This window comes from Gigantopelta aegis, chromosome 6 (assembly GCF_016097555.1).
Source record: "Gigantopelta aegis isolate Gae_Host chromosome 6, Gae_host_genome, whole genome shotgun sequence".
NCBI lineage: Eukaryota > Metazoa > Mollusca > Gastropoda > Neomphalida > Peltospiridae > Gigantopelta > Gigantopelta aegis.
The window spans coordinates 91,532,649-91,551,643 of record NC_054704.1 but is presented as its reverse complement, the minus strand read 5'-3'; the positions used below and the strand labels follow the sequence as shown (position 1 = coordinate 91,551,643).

The 18,995-nt window shown below is 38.7% G+C and overlaps 1 protein-coding gene across 1 annotated transcript in view; it reads left to right on the top strand.

Moving 5' to 3' along the window:
- Positions 1 to 5: 5 nt before the first annotated feature.
- The window catches only part of LOC121376558, a 42,762-nt gene continuing 23,772 nt past the window's right edge, over positions 6 to 18,995 (top strand). The window contains exons 1-2 of the mRNA XM_041504470.1: positions 6 to 85; positions 14,186 to 16,883. Of these exons, the coding sequence (XP_041360404.1) occupies positions 14,967 to 16,883 (1,917 nt within the window). The 5' untranslated portion in view covers positions 6 to 85; positions 14,186 to 14,966. The remainder of the gene's footprint in view (positions 86 to 14,185; positions 16,884 to 18,995) is intronic.

Here is an 18,995-nt window from a genome sequence, read left to right as displayed (position 1 = left end):
TTCTGTGACGTCAAAGAAGTTAAAACGTATAAACTGTATGTTGTCTTTGATGTTATTCTACCGGGAATGTGTCACATAGAATCAAGTGAGTATTTACGAGTTCACAGTTTGCAACGGAATAACAAAACAGGCCCGTAGGAGTTGGGCGAGGGCACAATCTATAATAAGAGAGTAGCACAGGACTAAACAAAAACGTAGGCCACACATTTTGTCTTCGAGTGAGGGGCACGAGTCGCCCGCCTCCTCTCCCCCTCCCGTACCTACGGCCCTGTAAAATAATCTGGATAAACAAAACATCTACGTACGGCCAGAGGTGGAGGTGGGGGTGGGTTTGAGGTGGGGTTTCGGGGGTGGGTGGAGGTATAGTCATTATGTATGAAGAGTGCAGTGGTGTAAATATGTATGCAATCCAAGCTCCTGATTGTATCCGATCTACTTTTCAGCGTGGGAGGGGGAGGGGAGTATTAAATAATATAAACACACAAATATACATCCTGCGAAACATATACTGTATATAAAAAAGATTATGATTAATGCTATTAACTTGAAGGTCTGGAGACCACAGGTACCCCCAACAAACAACGCCGAAGGTGCTATAGTTATGTTATGTGTAACAATTGTACTGGGCCTCGGGGTTTCTGTTTATAGGTGTACAGGTGCTGAACATAGGAACCATCTTCGTTCATCCCCCCTCCCCAAATATCATTCAATTCAATAAGTTGCGTGAACGCATATGAGTTGCAAGTAATTTCAAATTGCTTGCATTTCACATCTGTATAAACTAATGGAGAATGTACGAGGGTGTGTGGATTCGTGAAAAATAATTCACGAACCCCGAAGGGGCGAATTGATAGTTTTTCATGGGTCTACACTTCCGAGTGCATTCTCCAACTTAATCCATTATTCATTCAAACTTATTACGTGATTGCTAAACATTTTTATTATTTATTTATTTTATTTTATTTTATTTTGTTATTTTATTTTTATTATTATTAAAAAAAATTGTAAATATTGGTAAAAATGACAAATAATTTTTCAACAGTAATAACCTAAAATGATAGGATCCTTACGAAGCTAACCTGAACGATTCGGTGAAGAAATCATCATCGGTGGATGGATAACAATAAGTGTGATGCACATGCTAAACGTGTAATTTCTGATTTCCTATTTAGGTTCCGACAATCTTCGCTATGTTCCGCCTGAATATATTACTACCACTAGTATCAGGTTTATAAGGCTTACATTACATATGTATTTGACGATGCAGATGTTTGTTCATGTAATTAATATAATATATTTATGCTATAGTTACTGTAGATAAATGTATGCAGGCCTCCCAGACCTCCTATATGGAGATTAATTTCCTATATTTCCTATATTTGACTCAATTGCTTTGCCAAAATGCCGATGAATAAAATATGTTACTGAGTTATATTCGCAGTGAAAGGTAGCCAGCCTGTCAGAAATTCAGAAGATGCTTTGAATGTGGGAGATCTGTATCAAGTGCCATTCAAGATCCTGCTCACCTGATGAGGAGAGGAGGATGTATTACTGATACAAGATGCACCAACTTTCAAAGTATCCTGGATATGGGCATGGACTGCTGGCAAGCCTTGGTATATAATTGTTGAGGTAGTAGCTGGTATCTTAAAAAATTGTGTACATACGCAAGGTAAGAACATACCATTAGCAGAGTTAGATCTTAACAGTAGTCGGTAGTCTGAGACTACCTGAAAATTAACAGGACTACCTGAAACTGCAAACACGTAGTCCGTTGGACCACCTGGAATTTTAACATTTATTTAGCACAGATGTAACGTTTTGTGGATCTCCTGACCTATTTCAAACGGCAGAAACAGGCTTGTTCAGAAAACAGTTCTATTGAGTATAACTTTACTGGATCCCATCATATCACATTCATGTACAGTACGCGATGAGAAGTATTTTGGTCAGAACTGTTACCGCATCCGGTCTAAAATGAACATGCGCAAGTTACACATTCTGTAGTCGATGCAGTCTTTTGGCAAAATACAATCATCTTGAATTCGGAACATAACCGCTGGATTCCTCACACATTCTCATAGAATGGTAGTTTAATGTCACGTTAGAATGAAAGAACTGCGAAATTGACCATTCTCAGCAAAACAATAATAATATATTGATTGGCAGTTGTTGCAGGTTTTCGTAAAACGGTACACGCGTCATCAGAGTTAAATTTAGGCAAGGTGTGCCGATAGAAATGCCAATACGGAAATTACCGATACGGTGCATATTAATTTCCACTGAGTTACAAAAATGTCACCCCCCCCCCCCCCCCCCCCCAAATTTTAACGCAAAACTGCTTGCATGTTTCAATCAACTATTCATCTCAAGTTACATCATTTAATATTTTTTATGTTCAGTCTATTATCTAACATTAAACAAATGTTTTGATTGAAACAATTATAATAGTAATATATATCTACAGTCAGTTTATCAATAATGGATCACAATGAATAAGAGATTCAAGATGAAACAAATAGTTTAAAAATATGGACCACCTGAAACGTCAAATGACTATCTGAAATGAAAGCCAGGTAGTCCTGTTAACACCCTGAAACAAATGGTGAAGATCTAACCCTGATTAGTAAAGTAAATGTCTTTAGAAATCCGTGTAAAATGCCCATAATCATGATAATCGGTCCATATTTTCCTATAAAACTCCTATATTTGACCTCAAAATTCCTATAAAATTCCTATATTTTAATATGTACAAGTGGCTGGGAGGCCTGGTATGTTGTGTTGTTGTTTTTGCTCTGCCCATATGCGGGTGTTATGCAAATAAATTCTTCTTCTTTTTCTTTTTCTTCTTCTTCTCCTTCTTATTGGGTTTATTATTGTTTAAGTTTGTGGATAATATTTATAATATTTGTTTTGTTGTTGGTAAAACCGTTACTTTGTATCAGAAAACATAATTCATCTTCAACACCAAGGCTGCATATCTTACATATTCTTTTAACTTCTTTTATATACATGTATATCTACAGGTTTCTATCACGAGTCTGTGTGCACATATTCGTATTTTTGTGTTAGGTTAAAGGAAGTTTGATTATTATTTTTAATTATTTTTTTACGGGTATATTCATGAGGTATGATGCAAGTTTGTATGGTTCGTAAAGATATCTATAGCATTGTAGTTTCTTGGATTCTAATACTGTTTGTGCAGTGGTTCTGGTTTGCCTAACTTTTTTTGTAATTTTGCTAAGATGTGTTTTTTAAACTGATCTTTGTTTTTAGATAAGGGAAACAATAAAGTAATAAATAAAATTTTGTCGTACATTATGTTTATATATGTGTAAGGGGTGGGGGGGGGCAGTAATTTATAATCGTATGGTACAGAGGGAGCAGATTGACTACCTTCACCCTCAAATATGAATATAGTAAATATGTATTAATATAAATAAGAAAGACGAGGTTCAGGATCTGAAGGGCTTTAATAATAGGGTTAATTAATTATAAGTAAATTAGAACACTGGGGTTTCCATGTAGGATCATTTATCCCCAGGATCTATAAATCAATATACAAGTAGTGTATACCCCACAGGTATAGCCCTAATATTTAACAAAATAGAAAACAGTTATATAAATACATGTTCAACAAAAGTGTAGGCTAATCAATTAAATAGCATTAGTAACCAAGCTTCATCTATCAAACCAAATACACATAATCATTAATATCAACACTCTTCCACAATATCATTAAACCATGGCTTCAAGAAGAAGTAACACGAATAAGACATTTGTAATCATCCTCAACCCATATAAATTTGGCCGGCACTAATGCAACAAGTTAACAATACAAAATAGATTATTTCTAAACACTTAATAAGAACTGTCACTCTATTATTAGAAATGCATTTTTTCTTTAATATTATCCTGATAAACATGTTTTCCTATTCTAATTATGTAAAGTTGTATACGTTTCTTCTCTAGTGTACATGTATATCCTTCACATAAAAACAAAGTCAGAAAGCCATTCCCCCACAAAGACAAACACATTACCAAAGGTTATTCAGCTTAAGTCAATTAATTTCAAGCTAAGACCAATGTTTATGTTGCAGCTGAGGATTTACCAAATATCGTGTCAAACTGGTCGTCTGCTAAAGGAATGACCCCAGGTCATTCTGACCATTTCCCAAAATTCCAAGTGCTTTGTTCTCTTAGAGTTAGAGCTGTTGGTGCTAATTAGGACACACACCATAATCCCCTACTGAGAGAGAGAGCCTAAATACCAACTGTTCCCTTGCAATAATCGTTTACATGTGTGATCATTTGGTGATAAAATATATTTTGCTCACTAACTCAGCTCTTTCCTTTCAATACTAACAATGTCTTTAATATATTTTATCCCAGCATAAACATTTATAATAATCAAACCATTAACCTCGTTAATGAATACATATGTATGCAATATTCTAATATTAATTATTCAAATAAGTACAGAGATGAGCCTTTTACTAAAAAGGGAACCTCTGTTTAAAAGCATACTAAATATATGTCCACTAAATACAGGTTTTGTACTGTCTACTTGGACATTCGTTTATAAAAATGACTGATCACATATGTACCATTTTAGTACAAATTATGAAAATTATAATATACATATCTGTAAAAGTATAATATGAATGAACAAACAAATATGTAATGATGCCAGTATCACTTACCCCACACGACCAGAGTCCAAACCTTAACAAAAACAAGTAATTATCAGTCGCGTTTTACAGATAAATAAATGAAAGCAATAAGGCATTAATTGGATGTTTTTAAGATTCCCTCTCACCAAGAGTTAATATCCATTGCTAAAGCAGCAGTTTATCTCTTTTGAGCTAACATATTTAATAAAACGGCACCAACATATTTAATGTCAAATAAAAGCTCCCAAACTATACAGTGCAAGAAAATGTCGATAATTATAATACATCATGATATGGAACCTTATGACATCTTTGTTCTGTCTTTCTTAAGCATTATGGCAACAGTACCAACAGGAAATAAAATGATCACTTACTAATCGTTAATATACTTTCGGGAGAGAAACCAACTTTATAAAATACTCTAACTATGCATTCAATCTTATAAAAATTATCAATAGCTTGATTCCTAAATAGCAAATATACTTCCTTGTAACTAAATGTAATACGATGCTTACCTTAAGATGGCTCGAGTAACTCGGTGTTGATTGCTCGGTGACCAGAGTGGAATGCCTTGTGTGAGATCCACACCAAGAACAAAGAACTTTGGCCCTTTTCCACATATGGTCATGACACATGACCATGAAAGCTGCCCCCTCTGGCACCAGCCTTCCAAACATAATAATGTAAGCCCTTAGAGAGTGGTTGGTTGTGTTCTTTTTATACAAAGGGAGGAAATATACATGCAGTAAATGAAACAATGATAGTGCATTTCCACCACCATATGAAGCAGGCAAATCCCGACCTTCAAGATATAAGAAATAATACACCATATATATTTCACTATCCTACACACTTCCCAACTTAATGTTGCCATCCTCGGCAACACACAAAAACATATAATAACGGTATTCACAAAAACATTGGTCTCCCACACACATGTCAACCTAAAATGTTGCCGTCCTCGGCAACTCAAAGCATCAGTCACTGTGGCCCCTGCAACAGTAACTGTGCCAAAAGCACCTGGGTCTGAGCTAAATCTCTTATGGCTTGAGCATGTGGCGAGCTGGCTGATGTAGATACTGCTGCTCTCTCCTGTACAACTGTAGAGACTGGTAGACGATGAGGGTTACTATGCTGTCCAGCACCCGACCTTGTAGAATGTCTCTGTGGCTGGGGCTGAGCCAGAGTGGTCACCAAAGATGGAGGTGTTTCCTCTCTTCTGTCGGCTGGTGGTTGGACTATGATAACTACATCCTCCTCAACCCCATTGTCTGTACCGGAACTAAATGAGACAGGAGCTGAGATCATGTCAACAACCTCATCCAATGGAAGTGGAGAAAGCAGATTCTCATCACTGGCATTCTCAATTTCCAATTCGTGCATTCTGCTTGGATCTGGAGAATTCAGTGCCTGAGCTACTGCATTCAGGATAGGAATGTCCATATCCTGTGGATGGTCGTCACACTGGATATCAGAAGATACTTCGACAGGTGTGACCGTTGGCACTGTCTCAGTAACCACAATGTCTTTGGAATCTAAAATCTCTGATCGGTGGACATTTTTCTGAAAACCATCCCCATCTATGAGCTCCAGAGTATAGACATGGCCATCAGAATTGGGTTTGGCAACCACTCTGTATGGTTTTGGATTCCAAACATCCTGCATTTTATGTCTAACCTGGTGGTGATTTTTTATATACACACGGCCACCAAGTGGGATGTCACAAGTTGTTGACTTGGCATTCCGGCCTTTCTGTCTTTGTAATGCCTCATGTTCCAGCCTCACCCCTGCCTTACCTTTTAAATTGTTTTTTTAAAATGTTTCCGTGATGGTGGAAACCTCTGCACCAGTGTCTAGAAGGCATCTGACATTACCCATTTTAATAAGAGCTTCTGGACAGCTGCCGATAGCTTGCAGAATTGAGTCTACTTCCACATTTTGACAGCCTATTGTTTGACTCTCTACAACAGGCCCTAATCGTTTAAAGACCCACGACCATGACCATAGCGTTGCCTAGGACAGTCCACTTGGAAATGACCCTCGCTACCACAGAAGAAACAGCAACCCCGCCCTCTGTGTACCCGAGTATAGCGTCGACTCCGTTGTGGTAGGAACTGTAGAGGCTTGAATTGCAGGCTGCCGGTTTGGTCGAGACTCATGGATACTAGATGGAGTACCCGTCAATGTGGCTCCTTGGGGCGGCTGAGAATTGTCTACTCTCTACAGAAGCTGTAGAACTGCATCATTCTGCTCTCTCTGTGCCTTCATATGCTCACGGAGCATGTCCCCTTGTTGCTGCAGTATTGAGAGAATACTCTCTGACGATGTTGCCTGAATTTGAGCTTCATGTGGAAGAGATGCACACCCTACAGCTTCCTTAATCATGGTCTGGGGAATAGATGGATCCCTAGATCCACGTTTGTGCAAGTCAATAGCCCAATCCCTCAGCTTGAAGAATGAGTCATTGGGATTGGTCAGCATCTGTCTGTTCAATTCCCGACTCAATAGACGATCTCGGACACCTTCAACAAAAATGGCTGCCAAATTTTGTTCTTTCTGCTCCTGATAATGTTGTTCGTGTTCCAGATGTTGATACAACCGTATCAACTCATGGCTGTAGGTCAGAAGAGACTCGTCAGACTCTTGTTTTCGACCAAAAAGTCGCAACCGCTTCTGCTGATCATTGCCATAGTCACTGAAAACGTTACGAAGAATTTTGAAAATATCTTCAGGATCTGCAATATCAGCATGCCCATCTATTTCCATCCGAGCTGGACCTGCTAAATATTTTCTGATGAAACGTAGAAAATTTTCACCTATTAGATGTCGGGACTGAATATGAGACTTGATGTCTCGAATCCAGTCCTCCAAGTAAATATCTGATCCAGGTTTTCCCTGGAACCGACCAATGTGACGTTCCTGAGCTATAAAAATTACCTGTGATTCAGGACGTGATGGTGGAGTTGGTTCAAACCTGGCAGATTCTCTTTCAGTATGCTTATTCCGCAAATACCTAATGGTGTCCAAAAGAGTTTCATTTTCTTTGGCCTGATCTCTGAACTGAGAATCAAGTTGCTCAAAATCATGTCTAAGAGACTCATACTCACCTGCATCCTCGTTTGCCATAGTAACTTAATATAATTTGTTTTTCTTCCCTTAGAACAAGGGGGGGGGGGGGGGGGGGTCCGAGATAAAGTGGAAGGGAGACAAAACGAGGGAGTGGAATAAAAAGGTCCCACCACAAACCTTTACGTTGACTGATTAAGTGATAAAAGCATCCCCTGAAAATAATAAAAGTCTAGTCTTCATAAGAAAGGACTTACCATAAACTATTACTTACCTATATGTTTCTCAAAGGATCCAGTATCAAGACTACATATGAACACCTCTTGCACCAGTTTAAGCTTACAAGTCCTTACTTTAAAGAAATAAGTTTTTTCAAATTTAGAATAATTCGGGTTGGAACAGATGTAATTAATACTTAATCAATTTTAACTTTTAACTTTAAACTATGATACTGACATCCTAATTAAAAGACAAAGATATATTATTCAGTACTAAATAAAACATCAACAGGGTTCTGTCCTTTGTAACAAACAATGTTCAAATGTTTGGGGGTTTTCTTCTTCTTGGCTGCGAAGTATCAAGCTTTAAGTGAACTGTTCGTCTTTTCTTCTACACCATGAAATCCTGGGAATCTTGTGAATCTTTTTTAATTTTGTGACATGTCCCTTGGTCAAGTCTTGGTCCGTGTGGGGGCGTCTATCTTCTTTCACCTGTGACTAAATATTGGGGCAATAACTCTTTTTGCCTTCAGATCCCACTTCTGACACCAATTGTAAGGGGGGGGGGGGGGGGGAGGCAGTAATTTATAATCGTATGGTACAGAGGGAGCAGATTGACTACCTTCACCCTCAAATATGAATATAGTAAATATGTATTAATATAAATAAGAAAGACGAGGTTCAGGATCTGAAGGGCTTTAATAATAGGGTTAATTAATTATAAGTAAATTAGAACACTGGGGTTTCCATATAGGATCATTTATCCCCAGGATCTATAAATCAATATACAAGTAGTGTATACCCCACAGGTATAGCCCTAATATTTAACAAAATAGAAAACAGTTATATAAATACATGTTCAACAAAAGTGTAGGCTAATCAATTAAATAGCATTAGTAACCAAGCTTCATCTATCAAACCAAATACACATAATCATTAATATCAACACTCTTCCACAATATCGTTAAACCATGGCTTCAAGAAGAAGTAACATGAATAAGACATTTGTAATCATCCTCAACCCATATAAATTTGGCCGGCACTAATGCAACAAGTTAACAATACAAAATAGATTATTTCTAAACACTTAATAAGAACTGTCACTCTATTATTAGAAATGCATTTTTACTTTAATATTATCCTGATAAACATGTTTTCCTATTCTAATTATGTAAAGTTGTATACGTTTCTTCTCTAGTGTACATGTATATCCTTCACATAAAAACAAAGTCCCCCACAAAGACAAACACATTACCAAAGGTTATTCAGCTTAAGTCAATTAATTTCAAGCTAAGACCAATGTTTATGTTGCAGCTGAGGATTTACCAAATATCGTGTCAAACTGGTCGTCTGCTAAAGGAATGACCCCAGGTCATTCTGACCATTTCCCAAAATTCCAAGTGCATTGTTCTCTTAGAGTTAGAGCTGTTGGTGCTAATTAGGACACACACCATAATCCCCTACTGAGAGAGAGGTTAAATACCAACTGTTCCCTTGCAATAATCGTTTATATGTGTGATCATTTGGTGATAAAATATATTTTGCTCACTAACTCAGCTCTTTCCTTTCAATACTAACAATGTCTTTAATATATTTTATCCCAGCATAAACATTTATAATAATCAAACCATTAACCTCGTTAATGAATGAATACATATGTATGCAATATTCTAATATTAATTATTCAAATAAGTACAGAGATGAGCCTTTTACTAAAAAGGGAACCTCTGTTTAAAAGCATACTAAATATGTGTCCACTAAATACAGGTTTTGTACTGTCTACTTGGACATTCGTTTATAAAAATGACTGATCACATATGTACCATTTAAGTACAAATTATGAAAATTATAATATACATATCTGTAAAAGTATAATATGAATGAACAAACAAATATGTAATGATGCCAGTATCACTTACCCCACACGACCAGAGTCCAAACCTTAACAAAAACAAGTAATTATCAGTCGCGTTTTACAGATAAATAAATGAAAGCAATAAGGCATTAATTGGATGTTTTTAAGATTCCCTCTCACAAAGAGTTAATATCCATTGCTAAAGCAGCAGTTTATCTCTTTTGAGCTAACATATTTAATAAAACGGCACCAACATATTTAATGTCAAATAAAAGCTCCCAAACTATACAGTGCAAGAAAATGTCGATAATTATGATACATCATGATATGGAACCTTATGACATCTTTGTTCTTTCTTTCTTAAGCATTATGGCAACAGTACCAACAGGAAATATAATGATCACTTACTAATCGTTAATATACTTTCGGGAGAGAAACCAACTTTATAAAATACTCTAACTATGCATTCAATCTTATAAAAATTATCAATAGCTTGATTCCTAAATAGCAAATATACTTCCTTGTAACTAAATGTAATACGATGCTTACCTTAAGATGGCTCGAGTAACTCGGCGTTGATTGCTCGGTGACCAGAGTGGAATGCCTTGTGTGAGATCCACACCAAGAACAAAGAACTTTGGCCCTTTTCCACATATGGTCATGACACATGACCATGAAAGCTGTCCCCTCTGGCACCAGCCTTCCAAACATAATAATGTAAGCCCTTAGAGAGTGGTTGGTTGTGTTCTTTTTATACAAAGGGAGGAAATATACATGCAGTAAATGAAACAATGATAGTGCATTTCCACCACCATATGAAGCAGGCAAATCCCGACCTTCAAGATATAAGAAATAATACACCATATATATTTCACTATCCTACACACTTCCCAACTTAATGTTGCCATCCTCGGCAACACACAAAAACATATAATAATGGTATTCACAAAAACATTGGTCTCCCACATATGTTTGCCAGCCTGTTCATAAGCGTACGAGACAGGGGGCAGGGGGGATGTAAATTATTAATAATTAATGAACCAAGTTCATGTTTACAAGCGACATTTACCGACATCTTGCCAACCTGCAGTAGGAATTTACAAAACATGTTTGGCTATTGGAAGGGTTTCACCTGCCATAGTATCAAGACACATATTACAATTATGTTTAATTAAACTCCCGAAAAAATCAGTTCCCCATATTTCATATGTTATATAGAATTATTCCAGGGGTTGAAATTGGCAGAAATTCCTGCCGGACTACGGTCCGACAAGCTACAAATTCTGCCGGACTGAATCATTTCATTTCATTTCAACTTATGTTTCTTGCTTATATCCAATTTAGGTTTAAAGCACGCCATCCTGTGCACCCACCTCAACTATCTGGACTGTCTGTCCAGGACAGTGGGTTAGTTGTTAGTGGTTAGTGAGAGAGAAGAGTGTAGTGGTCTTACACCTACCCATTTAGTCGTTAAATTTCGCTCTGGGTGGGACCCGGTATGGGGCTGCGAATCCAGTACCAACTAACCCACTATCCTGGACACGACACCACAGAGGTCGGTGGACCGAATCACAACCGACCGGACCAAAGATGATCATAAAGTATAAACTCGAAATAATAAGTGGTCTGACAGGACGGCCGGTAAGAATATCTCCCGACCCGTGGTGATGTTCACCGACAAAAAGCGGCCGGGATGGCAGTATTTCTACCCCTGCTCAGAATAATTGGTTTGACTAGGGTATCCAACAATTTGTTGTATATATCTGGAGGTGGGGAACTATTAATAAAGCTGCCATTGATTTTGAAAAGAGTTTTCAATGCTTTGTTACACAGGTTAGGTTTAGTACTATTAAAGTTTCAGCGAGAGTTAGTTGTACGTGCAAGGTGTGATGACTTTTCTTCTTCCCATAAAATAATTTTGTTACGGATTGTGTTTTAATGTTTTTTGTTATAATCATAAAGTTCGATTTTTCCGCGTTTATGGCGATATATATATATATATAATGTAGAAAAAAAAATCACACACCTTCTCGCTATTTTACCCACGCCCCATTGTTTTCTTCAAATTCTTTTAAAAATAGGAAAAGCAAACAAAAAAAAGAAGAAAAAAAAGAGAAGATAATTTGTTTGTTAGATTGCTTGCTTGCTTGACTGATTGATTGTTAGTGTACTACCGATTACTGAGCGGGTTAGATGACAAAAGGGACACTTTTAAATTATATATTAAAAAAAAGGCTTTTAAAACTATTTTTTCGGGATAGGAATGGGGTGCAACTTCCATCACCTACCCACCCCTTCTCCAGCTAGGAATAGTTTTGTTAGTGCCTAGATTATACGAATATCTGTCAATTATTATATTGTTACTGACGAACTGAAACCTTAAAGCTGTATCCTAACCGGACGCGAGCGATACGAGCGATTATTTTAGAAATCATTGATTTGAATCACCGTGTTTTGACCGCACGCGTACGGCGCGATGGATAAATGTGTCGTGTTGCTCGCGTCCAGTTAGGATGCGGCAATTCAAATCAATGATTTCTAAAATAATCGCTCGCATCGCTCACGTCCGGTTAGGATACAGCTTAATTTGGTCCTACCGTAAGTCCATCTTTGCCCGAACATCTTTTTGTGACCCACACCAGATCTATTTAATCATTGTGAAAGAGGGGCGCGGGATAAGTAAAAGTGCGGAGGGACACAGTTTGCCACAGCTCAAAATTCAAGACATTAGCATCAGGGGCGGATTATGCTTTAGGTAAGGGGGTGGGGGTTCCGAAACAATATGTAAATGTTTATAATTTGAAATTATAAATTTTACGTGGACATCAATTTAGATCTACGTGGTGGGGTTGTTGTTTTTGTCTTTAGCCTGAGGGGGGTTTCCGTGCAACTGGGAACCCCCCATAATCCGCCCCATAGCATATAATAGAGGTTAGTGACAACTGACAAGGAAGTAGATAATGTACAAGAACCGACCTGCTTTCTCTTAACGAACGGTTCACTGTGCTATCTTGAAAGACAGGCCAGTCACAGTCACAGTAGGCGTCGTGTTTGTCGTCATAGGAAATATCAAAACAACGATAATAGCCTGAACATCTACACGGAGCTCCCCGCTTTCAAAGCGTTACTTCAGTGTTGACAACTAGGATACATTTCAGACTTAAAGGCACATGCCATTGTTATAGAAGAGTGTGAAATAGTTTCAGCTATCGCGGCTTTTTTTCTTCTTTTTTCAACCGTTAAATTATACATCAATTGCAGGTTGTTGCTAAAATTAGATCAGTTTTGGTAAAGCCAACGCGATTCTGGAAACCCTAGTTTTGTGGTAGCTAAAAAAACAACAACGTAGTTTATACGAAACTACAAAGTTACGTACTTCCGGAACTTGGATAATTGGCTTTAAAATGTAATTCTATTTTCACATCTCAGTGGTTAAAGTTTTCGTGCCTCAGTGTTTTAAATATTATTCTGTTTTCATGGCTCAGTGTGCCAATATAATAAGGTGAGTTCATTACTTTTTTCTTCTCCAATAAGGTCAGAAGACATTAAATATGCAATCTCAGTGTTGCATTATAACAGACTTTTAATCATCAGCTATTGGATGCCAAACATTTGGTAATTTTGACGTATAGTATTAGAAAAGAAACCCGCTACATGTTCCCATTAGTAGCCTAGCAAGGGATTTTTTATATGCGCCATCCCACAGACAGGATAGCACATACCACGGTTTTTGATGTACTAGTCGTGGTGCACTGGCTGGAACGAGAAATAGCCCACCGACGGTGATCGATTCTAGACCAGACGACCGCTTTACCACTTTACCACCGCACCATAGACTTTAAAGGTCCAATTTCAAGGTTGCACAATGATGGCTTCCCGCCAAAATTATTTATGAACTTTCGCTTTCAGTTGTAAACCTTATACCTTCAACTGTATTCCCATAAAAATTCCAACCAAATAGTTTAATTTATAAGTAGAAAACAACATTTTTATTGTAAAAACTTTAGTGGGCGACCCGATGGAATTGTGCGCATTCAGTTGAGGCGAACATTTCGTAACGTTATGCATGTGGGGTGTTGCTGTCTCTGTCAACCTTCCAGATTTTGTGGATTCGCCGAATTTATAAGAGTCATTACCACGTAGGAATCTAGTCTTTAATGTGTTCACAACGCGTGCAAGCACAATGTATTTTCTATACCCCCCACCCCTCCCCCTCCCGCCGAGTTATTTATGCACAAATATGTTTGGGATCGATTAATTTGTAATTATATATAACAAATAAATGTAACAAGCGAGGTATGGCACATGTAACTATAATGTAGTACATACATAAATTTAAATCACTATTTATATAGTTGATATTTTACTTCTAGGCACACACCCAGACGAGCGACTATATGCCGATTAATTCCTCAGGAAGTGGAGGTGACCGGAGAACAATATATTGTTAACTAAAATTTATCTACGAAAAATAATCAGTGAAAATTGTATGATGGTCAAAATACAGTGAAAAAAATACAAGAAAAGAAGGAGAAAGAAATAGACAAATTAATTTTCAGCTGTGAATTGATGGAAAAAGCAACCGGTTCGCCCATCTTCTCCAGAAGGCAGTGTTTTTAGGTTAGGTGTCGACATAACTAACTAGATGTCCCAAGCCATCCCATTCATGACCAAACTGTTCTGGTTCCAGTGACAAAGACATTTACTGGACGTAGGGAATGCAACCATCTCGGCACATAGCCACGTGAGCCAAAATATTTGAATATTGAAATGAACCCACACAACAGCTTGTTATTATCTTCCCACCCAAGGGAAGACACTTTATTTGCGTGAAGTATTGACGAAAATACCCGAACGACCAAACCAGCAGAATCTAACTGTACCTCGTCTCACCCACTAAGCCAGGTTGGTTTAGCTGAAACAATGACATCTTACTCTGGGACTGACAGAAATAATCACAGACAAAAAACTACACAAAGCACCAAATCTTCTCCCCAGCGCGGTAAAGTCGGCTTGATTGAAACGCTTTTATCTGAGTCAAGTGCATGAAAGCCTAACCTAATAAACAAATCGAGAGAGACCAGCACGTCTGTTCAACGAAGTCAGTTCCCTTCAACAAACATAGATGTGGCAGAAGCTCAGTCAGGCAACGAGATGACCATGCAGGTAAAGGCTGGGACTGAAAACAGCACAGCGGGCCCAGGATCGATTCAGCCCGGTGCCAGCGAGAAACACGTGTGCTGGTTGAGTCCAGACACAAATGACGGAACGAACGAATCTGTCTCCTTCAATTCGCTGCTGTGTGAGGTGGGTTCTGACGACAGAATGGTATCTGACACTTTGTCCGAGGCCAGTCTCGACACAAACAACGAAAGGAAAGAACAGGCAATGCCCATGCCGTCGTCGTCGTCGTCGTCGTCCCACAGTCAGATTGCGTACAGGGAGCGGTATTTCGGCAAGACGCCCAAGAAGGTGAGCCTAAGACCCAGGGAGTTCCCTCTCCGACTGAACAGATCCGGTCGTCTTGGAAGTGGCAAAGATTGTGCAGTGAAACAAGACAACGTCGCCATTTCTTCTTCTTCGTCGTTGTCATTAGTATCATCTCAGTCGGGTCAATCGTGTTTCACTAAGAGGTATTTGATTCGGTTAGGTATGGAGAGAAAGACGCGAATGAACAGGCAAAACGAGACGAGCGCACCATTATCAGTACGCAGCCTAGACGGTTCTGCTGAAAAAGAAATATCTCGATCTGGGCTCAGTAATAAATCAGACGACAGGAAATATAGACCGACGTTGCCTACGTTAATCGATGTTGGTTCTGCTAAAGTACGTACATCAAAGAAATACATTGGCAGAAAGACCCCAGCAAAGAAACACCGTGAAAACACGCCGTCGTCTCCACTATGTCGAGGCGATTCTACTGAAATACTTGTAGAAGAAGACAATGACCGACGAAGTGAACAAAGTGTAGAAAACAATGACAGAAAAATTGAACAGACCGAAACTAAAGCACGTTCTCCTTATCTAAACCGAGTTGGTTTCATTCCAAGACCTAAATGTTTGTTTTCAAGTGTAGACAGTAATAACGGGAAAAAAGAAATGACCAAAGTCACCCCACTATGTCCGAGATTAAAACAAGTCCGTCCCTCCGACGGACCTAAGTCAAAGCTAAAGGCAGAAAAGAGTGACATAAAAGGTGAAAAAACTAAGTCATTGTCACCTTTAGTAAACGAGACCGTGACCTGCTCGCTGTCTCCAAGGCTAACACAAGAAGGTCCCGTTGATGGGACTAAATCTAATATAAGTGTGGAAAACCGTTCCATTAAATGTCCTAAACATGAGCTAAGTATAGAAAACAGATCTGAATCTCAATTAAGTGCAGAAAACAGCAAAACAGTAATGTCCAACTTAAGTATAGACGAAAGCAATCGAAGCAGCCTGTCCCTTCAAAATATTTCAAACGACACCAAATCGTATGACAGCATCATCGGAGAACCAAAAACAGTTAGCAGTGTTTCCATTACCAACAGATCGAGCGAGAGAAAAAGGCCAAGGTCTTTGAAGCGACCGAAGACTGCAGTGGGTACAAGTATAGAAAACAGATCCGAATCTGGCTTAAGTGCAGAACACAGCAAAATATCAATGTCTCAGTCAAGTATGGACGAAAGCAACCGAAGCTTTCTGTTCAAGTCGTATGAAAGCATCCTTGGAGAACCAAAAACAGGTAGCAATGTTTCCATTACCAAGAAGTCGAGCGACGAAGAAACGCCAAGTTCTTCGAAGCAACCCAGGACTCCAGCGGGTACCAAAACGCCGAATCGGATCCGCTTCGTCGAAACAGACGTTATGGACTTTTACAAGGCATTGTCAAAGTACATGAAAGACCGCGGGTTCTTTGATAAATTTCCATCACCCACCTTGCTGAGCAAAGCCGTAGAAGAGTATGAAACCGTGGAGATCAACTGGCCCCTGGACGAGGAAGGAGTTGTCTGCCCTTGCCCTCCCGAATCTTTGAAACGCGAAGAGGTGAATGTCAGAAGAATGATAGAGATGGACAAACGTGCTCTGACTGTAAGTATACAGAATGGGCATCTATGATGCATGTGTCAGATCATGTAGCGTTTAACCTGAACAATAAAATTGTTATTCGCGATTAAGGCTGTATATATGCACAGTAAAATAGTGGTTAATTCCACGAATCTCTACCTAGTGCCTCGCCTATAGGAGGACAGGTCCTCGGGGGAACAGTACCGACGGTGTGAGACATCACATATCAATTGGTAGGTGTGAAGCCAATATAATAGGCATTTTATTTCCATGATAATTTATTTTGTGTTAAAGATTTGAGAAAATATATAATAGCACTATAAGAATAGTATTTCAACAGATTAAAAAAATGTTTTGCTTGTTAATAATGTTATAACGTAATCATGCTAAAAGTATGAACTTAGATTATATATAAAAGACACCTTACAAAGAATCAAACGTGTGACAATCAGCGCTTGTAATTGTCAACGTATAACATCACTGCATATAGAGTCCAGGGTGCCTTCTGGGTATGTGCATTAACTACTGAGACCGTGAGACTTGTAAATTGCCTTAATATAACCCTTCGACGAATTTACGACTATTCACGGACAACTGGCAAGTGATCTTTTAAGGTTGCACTTCCTGCCAACAAAACAGCGCACAACCCGTAATTCTTTACTTTTTCAATTCTCATACTGGACCGTCTTGTCATAGGCGATTTAAAAAAAAAAAAAAAACTACTTCTAAACGTGTTCCTGCTGTGGTAGATTTCTATGTTTGGTCCTTTTCAAGTTCCATCTCCCAAGAAATCTCCTGCGCCCGCCCCATAATGCTTTACTTTTTGAATTATCATACTGGACCGTCTTGTCATGGGCGATTTAAAAAACAACAACGCCCCCCACCACCCACCCCCAAATCCCCACTATTTTAAACTTGCTCCTGTTTTGGTAGATTGCTATGTTTGTACAGATATCAAACAGAGATCATGATTGTACGCGTGTTGACTTTATCATCGTACACAGTGACAAGAGCGCCTCGAGTGTGCTAGTCCTATCAGGTCAAGCATTATACAGTTTCAAACTTGGTCCTAAAGAAGTTTATTTATAATCTTTATACTGGTCTCAGAATATTTGCTAACAAACAGAAGATATCTTTATCGAAACATGTAGTGGCTGCAATTTAATACAATAAACGTGGACTTTGAATTATGCAAAAATGAAACAAAATAGGTCTCAAAGTTCATATACTGCCTCGAGAAATGATTTTCAGAAAATGATCTGCTGACGACACATAAGGAATATTATAATATTTATAACTACTAACCGACTTTTCTGGACAGGCAGCCCAGATAGATGAGATGATTGTTTGCCCAGGACAGCGTGCTTGAATCTGAACTCTATATAAGCACAAAAATCGAGTTAAAATGTAATTTCAATTCCTTTCTGAGAAACGGCCCAATATTCAGTGTACAAAAGTTTGTTTTGTTTAACGACACCACTAGAACATATTGATTTATTAATCATCGGCTATTGGATATCAAACATTTGGTAATTTTAACATAGTTTCGGTGAACGATGTGTATGTACTCGCTGACGTAACGTGATACGTAGCTCAGTGGTAAAGCGCTCACTTGATACACGGTCGGTTTGGGATCGATCCCCGTTAGGGCCCATTGGGCTATTTCTCGCTCCAGCCGGTATACCACGACTGGTACATCAAAGGCCGTGGTATGTGCTATCCTGTCTATGGGATGGTGCATATAAAAGATCCCTTACTGCTAATCGAAAAGAGTGGCCCATGAAGTGGCGACACGGGTTTTCTCCCTCAATATATGTGTGGTCCTTAACCATATGTCCGACGCCATATAACCGTAAATAAAATGTGTTGAGTGCGTCGTTAAATAAACCATTTCCTTCCTTGCCCATTTCTGTGACCGGCTGACTGCAGTTAATGCCTAATTACGGAACGGCAGGAGGCAGCCGAGTGGTGGAGCTCTTACCCGAGGTGCAGTGGGTTGCAGGTTCGATTGACCTTACTGGGCTCGCATTTTCCAGTTGCCAGCGAATGGTACACAGAAGGCGGTAATATGTACTATCCTGTCTATGGGAAAGTGCAAAAAAAAAGAAAAAAAAAAGGAGAAGATATCTTGCTGCT